At 40.3% G+C, this 13252-nt stretch overlaps 1 protein-coding gene across 1 annotated transcript in view; it reads left to right on the top strand.

The window, feature by feature from the left end:
• Nucleotides 1–13252, top strand: part of LOC106564936 (integrin alpha-L) — a 28067-nt gene that overhangs the window by 9929 nt on the left and 4886 nt on the right. Inside the window, 18 exon segments of the mRNA XM_045691260.2 lie at nt 4436–4571; nt 4774–4850; nt 5016–5139; nt 6942–7084; nt 7319–7459; nt 7653–7850; nt 7971–8101; nt 8277–8431; nt 8861–9027; nt 9239–9361; nt 9516–9586; nt 9703–9844; nt 10265–10363; nt 10715–10794; nt 11019–11096; nt 11201–11279; nt 12992–13099; nt 13201–13242. Of these exon segments, the coding sequence (XP_045547216.1) occupies nt 4436–4571; nt 4774–4850; nt 5016–5139; nt 6942–7084; nt 7319–7459; nt 7653–7850; nt 7971–8101; nt 8277–8431; nt 8861–9027; nt 9239–9361; nt 9516–9586; nt 9703–9844; nt 10265–10363; nt 10715–10794; nt 11019–11096; nt 11201–11279; nt 12992–13099; nt 13201–13242 (2094 nt within the window).

Raw genomic sequence — 13252 nt, 5'->3', positions numbered from 1 at the left:
CTGCTGAAATAAATCCCCACAGCATGATGCTGCCACCACCATGCTTCACCGTAGGGATGGTGCCAGATTTCTTCCAGATATGACGCTTGGCATTCAGGCCAAAGAGTTCAATCATGGTTTCATCAGGCCAATAGAATCTTGTTTCTCATGGTCTGAGAGTCCTTTAGGTGCTTTTTGGCAAACTTCAAGCGGGTTGTCATGTGCCTTTTACTGAGGAGTGACTTCCATCTGGCCACTACCACAAAGGCCTGATTGGTGGAGTGCTTTAGAGATGGTTGAGATGGTTAAGAATTATGGAGGCGACTGTGTTCTTGGGGACCTTCAATGCTGCAACATTTTTTGGTACAAATCCCCAGATCTGTGCCTCGACACAATCCTGTCTCGGAACTATACGGAGAATTCCTTCGACCTCATGGCTTTGTTTTTGCTGTGGGACCTTATTTAGATAGGTTTGTGCCTTTCCAAATCATGTCCAATCAATTGAATTTACCACAGGTGGACTCTAATCAAGTTGTAGGAACATCAAGGATGATCAATGGAAACAGGATGCACCTGAGCTCAATTTCGAGTCTCATAGCAAAGGGTCTGAATACTTATGTAAATAAGGTATTTCTGTTTATTAGTTTTAATAGATTTGCAACATTTCTAAAAACCTGTTTTCGCTTTTTCATTTTGGGTATTGTGTGTAGATTGTTGAGAAAAAACATGTTTTTAATCCATTTTAGACTAAGGCTATAACGTAACAAAATGTGGAAAAAGTCAAGGGGTCTGAGTACTTTCTGAATGCACTTTAATTCCATTACAACTGTTTCATTCCCATAACTACAGCTGGTTGATCACTAGCCAATACATTTTGACTAGGAGGTATGCTCTCTTCCTAGTTGAAACGACCAAATGCCAATATATTTGCATCTCTGTGAACTTCAAGTGAAATGTTTTGGAAACGTACCTCAATCCAGGGATGGAAGATTTCGCTGTAGTCCTACAGTACTTATCCCACAACAATTTACGGTGAATGGAGAAGATTGAAATATTGCTAGTTTTGAATTCAACTGCCTTTTTCATCCTCATGCTGGTTAGCTCATGCTAAAGCAGCAGTATTTTATCTTCTCTATTTACCCTAAATTATTGTGGGATAATTAGTAGTACAGCAACACCTTCCATCCCTGTATTAAGGTACATTTTCAAATTGTTTCACTTGAAGTTAACAGAGGTGCAAATATATTGGCAAATAGTAGTTTCTCCTCCACCTAAAAATGTGTCTGTTCCCACTCCCATCAATACCTCCACAACTGTTAGTAAATTTACAAAATGCTTTTGTCCTCTACTAATGATCCTGTTCTGTCATCACACTGATGATTTACTGAACAGGTTCAGTTTCACCAGTTAAAACCACAAATAAACTGTATGCCTTGGTTAAATGACCACACTATTGCCTTAAAAAGTGTGAACTTAGAAATGCAGAACGGAAATGGAAGGTCTGCAAACGTCAAGTATTCTATGAGATAATGAAGGACCTGATGAAAAATTACAGTGTTGCGGTTAAAGAGGCAAGAGCAAACTACTTCTCTACCCTGATCTCTGAGGAATCTGACCATTTGAAAATACAGTTGTTTTTTTAAGCATGTTGTTGGTTTCCCCCCTAACAGGGACAGGCTCGCATCCCCTGATCTCTGCAAACAGTTTTTAAGATTCTTTACAGAATTGTAAAGAAAGTGGCCCTCGACTGGTGCAGGTCATATCTATGTAGCAGACGTTTCTCAGTGGGCATGGGTGCTTCGGTATCGACCCCAGCACCTATTCACTGTAGTGTCCCTCAGGAGTCAATTCTGGACTTCATAATTTTTTCCCTGTACATGCTTCCCCTTGGTGACATCATCCACAATCACAACATTCCGTTTCACTGCTATGCAGATACCTTTATTTACTAATCAGACCCAGGGTTCTACTAAGCTAGAATATGGAATTGATTTAAGATTGTCATACCATGGATTCTTTAGCTACAGTGGGGGAAAAAAGTATTTGATCCCCTGCTGATTTTGTACGTTTGCCCACTTACAAAGAAATGATCAGTCTATAATTTTAATAGTAGGTTTATTTGAACAGTGAGAGACAGAATAACAACAACAAAAATCCAGAAAAATGCATGTCAAAAATGTTATAAAATGATTTGCATTTTAATGAGGGAAATAAGTATTTGACCTCTCTGCAAAACATGACTTAGTACTTGGTGGTAAAACCCTTGTTGGCAATCACAGAGGTCAGACGTTTCTTGTAGTCGGCCACCAGGTTTGCACACACCTCAGGAGGGATTTTGTCCCACTCCTCTTTGCAGATCTTCTCCAAGTCATTAAGGTTTAGAGGCTGACGTTTGGCAACTCGAACCTTCAGCTCCCTTCACAGATTTTCTATGGGATTAAGGTCTGGAGACTGGCTAGACCACTCCAGGACCTTAAAGTGCTTCTTCTTGAGCCACTCCTTTGTTGCCTTGGCCGTGTGTTTTGGGTCATTGTCATGCTGGAATACCCATCCACGACCCATTTTCAATGCCCTGGCTGAGGGAAGGAGGTTTTCACCCAAGATTAGACGGTACATGGCCCTGTCCATCGTTCTTTTGATGCGGTGAAGTTGTCCTGTCCCCTTATCAGAAAAACACCCCCAAAGCATAATGTTTCCACCTCCATGTTTGACGGTGGAGATGGTGTTCTTGGGGTCATAGGCAGCATTCCTCCTCCTCCAAACACGGCGAGTTGAGTTGATGTCAAAGAGCTCCATTTTGGTCTCATCTGACCACAACACTTTCACTAGTTGTCCTCTGAGTCATTCAGATGTTCATTGGCAGACTTCAGACAGGCCTGTATATGTATTCTTGAGCAGGGGGACCTTGCAGGATTTCAGGCCTTCACGGCGTAGTGTGTTACCAATTGTTTTCTTGGTGACTATGGTCCCAGCTGCCTTGAGATCATTGACAAGATCCTCCCGTGTAGTTCTGGGCTGATTCCTCACCGTTCTCATGATCATTGCAACTCCACGAGGTGAGATCTTGCATGGAGCCCCAGGCCGAGGGATATTGACAGTTCTTTTGTGTTTCTTCCATTTGCGAATAATTGCACCAAATGTTGTCACCTTCTCACCAGCTGCTTGGCGATGGTCTTGTAGCCCATTCCAGCCTTATGTAGGTCTACAATCTTGTCCCTGACATCCTTGGAGAGCTCTTTGATCTTGGCCATAGTGGAGAGTTTGGAATCTGATTGATTGATTGCTTCTGTGGACAGGTGTCTTTTTTATAGGTAACAAGCTGCGGTTAGGAGCACTCTCTTTAAGAGTGTGCTCCTAATCTCAGCTCGTTACCTGTATAAAAGACACCTGGGAGCCAGAAATCTTTCTGATTGAGAGGGGGTCAAATACTTATTTCCCTCATTAAAATGCAAATTAATTTATAACATTTTTGACATGCGTATTTCTGGATATTTTTGTTGTTATTCTGTCTCTCACTGTTCAAGTAAACCTACCATTAAAATTATAGACTGATCCTTTCTTTATCAGTGGGCAAATGTACAAAATCAGCAGGGGATCCAATACTTTTTTCCCCACTGTATTTGATTTTCTTTAGCTATTTTTCCTTTAGCGATCCCAAAAAAACAAAACAAAAATAATTTGATTAAATATTACATTTGGACTTTACTACTATAGACCATAGAAAATATTTTGAATAACACGTTCATAAATGCTAAAAAAATAAAAAAAATACTAAGAAATACGGATTTTAAGTGTCTGTCCTATATCTAGGAGATATAACAAAGCTCAGGAAATATTGTTTTTTTTTGTTGACACATTTAACCCCTTATTTTTGTGGCACCAAACTACCTCCATACTTCCATTAATTTGTATGTTCGTGAAAGTCTCAGCTTTCCATAGAGTGGTCATACTAGTTTGTAGGCCAAACCGTTCGGACGCTACAGACGTTTTCGTAAGAAGACCGATTTTCTGTATGTCTCATGGTCTGACAAACACCACTGTAGCTCGGTCACCTTCCACTGCAGATGCGGAAGACCGACATAGGCAGATGCGGTGGGAGTGACGCACGCAGGCGATGCATAAAAACAGATCTCTATCTTAAACTGACGGATTTTGATGGGGACTTTTTTACTATGTTACTTAGATTGACACACGGGTGAGTCAATAGATGATTAAATCCCTGCTGAAGACGCTTTTATAAAGATGATTTTAATTAGCTTTCTTTTTTTATTCTCCAACTGGTACTTGTATTAAAAAGTGCTATACAAATATAGTTTTTATTATTATTGTTATTAGTAGTCTCAAGGGTCCAGTCCAACTTCCCAGTTACGATGTGGATGTTTAAATATCATTCATATTGAAAAGGAAATTAGACTTCACTATAATTCCAGTCCTCAAGTGATATATTTCTGGGCAGGTCAAGAATGTCAATTTGATGAAACTAAAGTCCCTGGCATCAGAGCCAAAAGAGAACAACACTTTCCTCATCATGGACTACAACGGACTAAAAGGAATCCTAGACAACTTTCAAAAAAAGATCTTCAACATTGAAGGTACAACTCCAGATTTAGTTGAAATCTCTTAATAATACTTACTTATTTTTCAGCAAAGTCCCTGTCAACAGAGAGTTGTTATTCATTAAAAAAAACTAAAGTGGAAATACTGGTCCCCTCCTGAAATATACACCTTACTCAAAACATTCCACAGTAGAAGTATCAATGTATCGCAATTAATATCAGTGTTCGTATATTCTAGGTTCCAAGACTGCTCTGGCTGGCAACTTGACTAAAGAGATGTCTCAGAGTGGGTTCAGCGCTGTCTACGTTAATAAGGTGAGATATCGCGATAGTATGTACAGTATGTTTCATCATCATCTTACATTTTTTATAAATGTACTGACCACTAGTTTATGGACGCAACTAGTTTATGGACGCAATATATAGTTAATTAATGCTTATTAATGAAAACTATTACCCATTGTTTTATTTTATCTACAGGACACCTTGGTTTTGGGCTCAGTGGGATCAAACAACTGGCGTGGATCTCTCTTTGAGACTGAGGGTCTGAGATCAGAGGAAAGGGAAATTCAGGACCCCACATTGGACAAAGACTCCTATATGGGTAATGGAACATTAACATAGGGCTAGGCGTCCCGTTAGCCAGACAACTTCTGGTGAAACTGGAGGGCACGCAATTCAAATAAATTATCATAAAAATTATGGATATTAAACATTTAGGTACATACAAGTGTCTTATATCGGTTGAAAGCTTAAATTCTTGTTAATCTAACTGCACTGTCCGATTTACAGTAGCTATTACAGCGAAAGCATGCCATGCGATTGTTTGAGGACGGCGCCCCACATCAAAATATTTTTCCACCGGCACAGGTTTCATAAATTCTGAAATAGCGATTAAATATTCACTTACTTTTTGAAAATCTTCCTCAGATTTGTCATCCAAAGGGTCCCAGCTATAACATGTAGTGTCGTTTTGTTAGATAAAATCCTTCTTTACATCCCAAAAAGTCAGTTTGGTTGGCGCCATCGATTTGAGTAATCCACTCATTCAACATGCAGAGAAATGAATCCGAAAATCTACCCCTAAACTTTGTTTCAACAAGTCAAAATAAGTTTCTATTTACTCCTCAGATACCCTAAAATGTAATCAAACTATAATATTTCTTATGGGAAGAAGTATGTTCAATAGGAAACCGATTTTAGCAGGTGCGTTCTGTCTTCATCGAGCGCGCATACACCAATTTCCAAGACCGTCCCTGTAGTAAAACTGATATTTCTTATTCGTTTTGGAAGTTACAAGTCTAAAACCTTGAACATAGACTGCTGGCACCCTGTGGAAGCCATAGGAATTGCATCCTGGGAGCTAGACTTCAGTATGCCCCTATACTTTCCATTGTAAGAGCATGGGCTCTCAAAAACAAAAATATTCTGGTTGGTTTTTCTTTGGATTTTCTCCTACCATATCTATTGTGTTATATTCTCCTACATTATTTTAACATTTCTACAAACTTCAAAGTTTTTTCTTTCCAAATGGTACCAATTATATGCATATCCTGGCTTCAGGGCCTGAGCAACAGGCAGTTTACTTTGGGCACGTCATTCAGGCGGAAATTGAGAAAAAGGGCCTGGCCCTAAGAAGTTTTAAGCTCCAAAAAATATATTGCTCAAAAGTGAATTTGAACAGCTGCAACATTGAGAACATCCTGACTGGTTGCATCACTGCCTGGTATGGCAACTGCTCGGCCTCCGACCGCAAGGCAGTACAGAGGGTAGTGCGAACGGCCCAGTATGTCACTGGGGCCAAGCTTCCTGCCATCCAGAACCTCTATACTAGGCGGTGTCAGAGGGAGGCCCTAAAAATTGTCAAAGACTCCAGCCACCCTAGTCATAGACTGTTCTCTCCCGGAGCGCCAAGTCTAGGTCCAAGAGGCTTCTAAACAGCTTCTACCCCCAAGCCATAAGACTCCTGAACACCTAATCAAATGGCTACCCAGACTATTTGCATTGCCCCCCCCCTCCGCCCTCTTTTACATCGCTGCTACACTCTGCTGTTATTATCTATGCATAGTCACTTTATTACCTCTACCTACATGAACATATTACCTCAACTAACCGGTGCCCCCGCACATTGACTGTACCGGTACCCCCCTGTATATAGTCTCACTATTGTTATTTTACTGCTGCTCTTTAATTACTTGTTACTTTTATTTGTTTCTTATTCAGATTTTTTTTAAACTGCATTGTTGGTTAGGGGCTCGTAAGTAAGCATTTCACTGTTGAATTCGGTGTATGTGACTAATACGATTTGATTTGAACAAACACTATATTCAAGGCTCTGTTAGTTCAGATGTTTCAGAAAAGGGAGTGTAGTTACAATGGACCTACAGTTCTTTATTGTTCTTATAGGATACTCTGTAGCTGTTGGGAAGAAGAATGAGAATCTTCTATATTTTACCGGAGCACCAAGATCTGAACACATGGGACAGATCCTACTTTTTAACAAGGTTAACAACAACTGGACTGTGGCACAAAGATTGTCTGGAGAACAGGTTGGTAACATTAGATATATCTGTAAGCAATGTGGTATATCAATCAAGTTATACAATAGGGACAGCATGAAACCAGCTTTTGGGGTTACTTCAACGGTTGATTCACTCCTCCGATAGTAAAGAGGAACACATATCACTTTTTATGTTTACTTATGAGTTTCATTCAAAAACCAGAAGACTTCTTAAAAAATTTCAAAACAATTTTTGTAAGAATGTATGTTTGGACTTTCTCAGATGGGCTCCTACTTCGGGGCAGAGCTGTGCTCTGTGGACATAGACTCAGACGGCAACACAGACTTCCTCCTGGTGGGTGCACCAATGTTTCACCAACCACCGAGAGAGGGCAGGATCTACGTCTACACACTGACTGACAAGGTGGGCTGAACTGTGAATCTCTGAACAACAGATTCAAATGCTGCAATTTGTGGTTGAATATGTTCATCAGGGACAAAGTGATCTGGAAGCCGATATTGATTCATTTGGATATAAATATCCATCCTCTTCAATAACACTGCACAAAAAGACAATGTAATATGGATTTATCTTCATGTGATCTCACCTTTATTAGCTGGAACTGAGGACGGAGATGAGTGTTTCAGTGCTGGCTCAGGGTAGATTCGGCTCCTCCATCTCCTCTCTCACAGACCTGAATGGAGATGGGCTGAAGGATGTAGCTGTGGGTGCTCCACTTGAGGACGATCACAGGGGGGCCGTGTACATCTACCTGGGTGAAAAGCTAAAGGGGATCCGCCCTGAATTCAGCCAGGTGAGACAGACGAAGATGGAAATCATTCAAAAAGGCTCTTCATGATCAAAGAAAACAGACATCACTCCCGGGATATCAATATCAATGCCTTTTCATTAAATGTTTGTCTTCTTACTGCAGCGCATCTCAGCTGTGATGATGAGATCTAAGCTCCAGTTCTTTGGCCAGGCGATTGATGGGAAGATGGACCTGGGTGAGGATGGACTGACTGACATCGTAGTAGGAGCGCGAGGCGCAGTTGTCGTCTTGAGGTACGAGTCCAAAAAAAGGATAAGAAAAGACAGTTGGTTTAAAAGGACAGTAAAAATATGCCACTAGTGTGTGATCTGCACTGAATGGGGGCTGAACGCAATGAGGTGTGGGCGGTGCTACCCAACATCGTACAATGTAAGCTAACATTATTGTCTTTATCACAATCGCTCACAGGTCCAGACCGGTCCTCAGCATCTCTGCTCATCTCCACTTCCATCCCTTGGAGATTAGCACTAATAACTTTGACTGTCTGGCAGAAGAGACCATTTCTCCTGTGGTGACTTTGACAGCCTGCTTTAACATGGCAGAGGCAACAAAGAGTAAAGCTGGTAAGAACTCTCAGAACATTAGGAACACTGATGGCTTCTGACCGGTGGAGGCTTCTGAGGGAAGGACGGCTCATAATAATGTCTGGAACAGAGCAAATGGAATGGCATCAAACACATTGAAACCATGTTTGTTACCATTCCACTTATTCCGCTCCAGCCATTACCACAAGCCCGTCCTCCCCAATTAAGGTGCCACCGACCTGTGGTGAAGACCCAGATGAAGTCCAAGTGTTTTGAAAGGTTGGACCTTGGTCTGGATCTGGGTCACAAAAGTTAAGGTCTTGACTCCATCTCTGCTTTCTACTTTAATGGTGTTCATCACATTTACATTTACGTCATTTAGCAGACGCTCTTATCCAGAGCGACTTGAGGTTCAGAACTTTTCTCCCTGATAAGGAAGCCATTTCAGACTCTTGTGTACTTTTCCAGAGGTGCTGAGTGCAGGAATGAACTTCTCCTACTCGCTGAATGTGGATCCAGTGAGACAGAGGAGCCGAGCCTTTTACAGTGACACAAACAAAGGGGCCAGAAGTATTCTCTCTACTGTGGAGCTGAGAAAGCAGCGGACTTGCTTCAACCACTCAGTCTACATGACAGTATGATTAATGAGAAACTGTAGCTATGCAACAATACAACAACCATAATGTCTCTCGTAAGGAGGGGATTTAATGAATAACATTAAGTTGTTAGGTTGTTGAATTATTATGGAATTGTTATTGTGTGTTGATTTTATTCAGTGATGAGAAGAATGAAGGTTTTTCAGGACTATGGATAGAGAAATTAATGCCACATTTTATTTTCTTCCAGCAATGCGTGATCGACACATTATCGCCCATAGTCATCAAACTTAATTTATCTCAATCTGAAAGCCAACAAGAGGGTCGTACTGCCATTCTGAATACTGCCAGTCCTACACAGGCTGTGGTCGAGGTACGAGGATACATTCTGGGTCTGACTAAAACCTGTTCACTTACAATGATCAACAGCACTAGCAATTACTGTGGAGGGAGTACTGTAATTTAGCCAAAGACCTGTGAAAACAGGTAATCTAAACACATTCACAGTTGTCTTGAATTCATCATAGGTGCCCTTTGAAAAGAACTGCAAAGAAAATGAAACATGTGTGGCAGAGCTTGAGGTGGACTTCAACTTTATGTAAGTGTCTGATAAACATAGAGACAACTTAAAGTAACTTGTTTGTAGCTATAATAATTACTGACTGCTCAGAAAAAGCATGTTTTCTGACTGTACGGTCTTGTCTCTCTTATCAGCACATCAACTTTATTAGTGGTGGACCAGAGTTACTTCAACGTGACTATAAGACTGTCCAATCACGGGGACGACTCCTACAACACCAGTCTAACCCTCCTCTACCCTCCTGGCCTCTCATTCTCCATGATGCATCTTCTGAAGGTAATACCGGCACCCCTCCATCTATTGTGTAAATAATTCTGATGTTTCCTTTCTGCTCTCGTCTAAACCAGTGTTATTCAAACCTGGAGACCCAAACCATGTTCAGCCAATCAAGGGTTAGATGATTAGTTTAATCAGGGGTGTTCCTCCTGGGCTGGAACAAAAGCTTTTCTTGCTCATCTTGTGGGTCTGCAGAACCAGGATAGAAGAACATTGATTCAAACATCAGTTTGCCGCCAAACATTTCAATGTTCCCTACATGGGCTAATTAGTCATAAAATGTAGCAACATATTAAGTGTTGAATGTATTAATTCCTTAAACTGTTAACAAGATTGTTTATTTATTTTACACTATGTCAGTGACTCAGATGTACAAACCAGAATTATTTACATACTTGACATGATATCTGTATTCCATAGTCCACAAGGAGAACGGTGTTCAGCTGTGGTGGTCTGGAAGGTGAAATGGACAGAACTACATGCAGTGTCAGCCTCCCTGTCTACCGTAGTAAAACTACAGTGAGTGATTACTTAGATATACCAGTAAATAATGCTCAACTGTGAATACACTGGTAAAGCTTTTAAAATGTTGTCCTTAGATGATAAAGACTCAGAGCTAAAAGATGTGACAAATCCGTAACTCAATCTCATTTAAACAGCTTTGATCTTTGAGTGATATATGCCTTGTGAGTAAAAAATGATACTTAATCAATTTTGAATTCAGGCTGTAACAAAATGTGGAATAAGTCAAGATGTCTGAATACTTTCTGAAGGCATGCCTTGCACTTTGTTTCCACTTCCACAGTTTTTATGATCTCATTTCAAATCGTCTTTATTTTTTCTTCTCAACTATGCCATCTTCCTTTTCAGGCTGTGTTCACCAGTAAATTCCATATTTTGAGTACATACGACTGGAATGACACAATGGAGATGAGCGTCATTGGACTGAGGTAGAAATCTGCTTCCAGTGTGAATATGTTAGAGCAGTAGCTAGACGAGAGATTAGAATCAGTCCAGGAAACAACCTTCATTTCCCCATGTTGTCGAAGTATTGAACATACATTGATTAAAACGAACTAGTTTTATACAACCCCAATACCTTCTACTCAATTAGCTGAAGGACTTCATAGCATTCCACTTATGTATACAAAAAATGCCTTTGCTTTATTTACAGCGACAATGGAAACTCAACCAATAGTTCCCTAACCAGGACCATCCCTGTTCAATTTGCAGTTGACCTGGTAGCAAAAGCGTAAGTCTTTACAAGCCTATTCTTACATTTTGTTTGAGAATGACTCCATCAAGTTTATTGAATAAAATCAAGGTGACTTATGTATCTTTTTGTTGTTGTTGAAGCCTTCCCCAAGACTCCACCACTTACATTAACTTTACTCTGGAGGACACATCACCTAAAGGACTGGTGAATGTATATGAGGTAAACAATCAGCTGCTATTGCTGTGACTGATCTTGAAAGTGTGATTCACTCTATGTGAGGGACATTTTTTCTGATGCTTTACACTCTAAAAACACAACATACTTTTACTGTTACTGAAGCCGTTTACATGCAGTCAATAATTGTCACGGTTGTTGTAGGAATGAGCGGACAAAAGTGCAGCGTGTGTGTCGTTCCACATTTTATTTATACTGTGAAACTATGCAATACATAAATAAACTGAATGACAAAAAAACAAAAAAAATGTGACGCAGAGGTGAAACACACTACTCAAAATTAATCTCCCACAAACCTTGTGGGACAAACACCAACTTAAATATGACCTCCAATTAGAGACAACGATGACAAGCTGCCTCTAATTGGAGATCCCAAACACAGCCCAACATAGAAATACAAAACTAGAACAACCCAACATAGAAATACAAAAACTAGAACATAACAACATAGAAAAACTAAACTAGAAAACCCCCCTGTCACGCCCTGACCTACTCTACCATAGAAAATAACAACTTACTATGGTCAGGACGTGACAATAATATGATTAGTGTGAATACTCTGATTAATATAATAGTTTGATGTAAATGTTTAAATGCATTGCAAAAATAACAATTTCCCTTACAATCCGTTTTACATGGACAGCTGAAAATCAGGCTACCCGATGGATCTTCTATCACAATACGTTCTATCACAGTGATCATATCATTTTTGGGAAGCCCATTTGATTCTGCATGTACAAAATATGAAAGACAGCTTCCTCAATTCGTTATGGCATGGACTCTACAAGGTGTCGAAAGCATTTCCACAGGGATGCTGGCCCATGTTGACTCTGATGCTTCCCACAGTCGTGTCAAGTTAGCTGGATGTCCTTTGGGTGGTGGACCATTTTTGATACACACAGAAACCTGTAGTGTGTGAAAAACCCAGCAGTCTTGCAGTTCTTGACACAAGCCGGTGCACGTGACACCTACTACAATACCCCATTCAAAGGCACTTTAATATTTTGTCTTGCCCATTCACTCTCTGAATGGCACACACACAATCCATGTCTCAATTGTCTCAAGGCTTAAAAATCCTTCTTTAACCTGTCTCCTCCCCTTCATCTACACTGATTGAAGTTGATTTAACAAGTGACATCAATAAGGGATCATAGCTTTCACCTGGATTCACTTGGATAGTCTATATCATGGAAAGAGCAGGTGTCCTTAATGTTTTGTACACTCAGTGTATAAAGTTTGTATGCACATTTTTTTTGCTCATGACCTTGCTCATGCTTAATTTGCTCATGACCTTACGCCTAGTAAGATCATCAGAGAAAGGTGTTTACATGACATTATCAGTTTAATATTGAATTATTAGTGTGCATATAAACATATTCTCCATCCATTGGAGGTTGATGGCACCTTAATTGGGGAGGACGGGCTTGTGGCTATGGCTGAAGCGGAATCAGTGGAATGGTATCAAATATGTCAAACACATGGTTTACATGTTTTCGATGCCATTCCATTTGCTCCGTTCCAGCCATTATTATGAGCCATCCACTCAGTCGTCTCCACTGTCTCTGTTGCCCTCGGCTTGCACTTTTGGGGGCTTAGATATATGTTTTGTTACATGTTCTGTGACAAATGCCTTTGTATAAAATCTCAATATAAATGTTATTGTTAGGTTGGTTGATTGAATGTGTCATTGTTTACAGGTGCAGAACTTGGGATTTAAGTCTGTACCAGTCACAGTCACCTTCACTTTCCCAACTAAGCTTGAGCACAGATTTGAAATGAAGGACTACCAAATATCTGTCTTACAGGTAAACTGTTCACATCTCTTACGAAAATGCTGACATTTTGCTGCCACAATTTCTTTCAATAGGAAACAGCCTAATGCAAGTTTCCTTTCTTTTCTTTGAAGAACCACACTCAATGTGGAAAGGTTATCAATTCAACAACAGAGGTGAGAATTC

Source organism: Salmo salar, chromosome 12 (assembly GCF_965601325.2).
Source record: "Salmo salar chromosome 12, fSalSal1, whole genome shotgun sequence".
In the NCBI taxonomy this organism is placed as follows: Eukaryota; Metazoa; Chordata; class Actinopteri; order Salmoniformes; family Salmonidae; genus Salmo; species Salmo salar.
The sequence above is the reverse complement of the archived record's forward strand: the minus strand, read 5'-3'. Positions and strand labels throughout refer to the sequence as shown.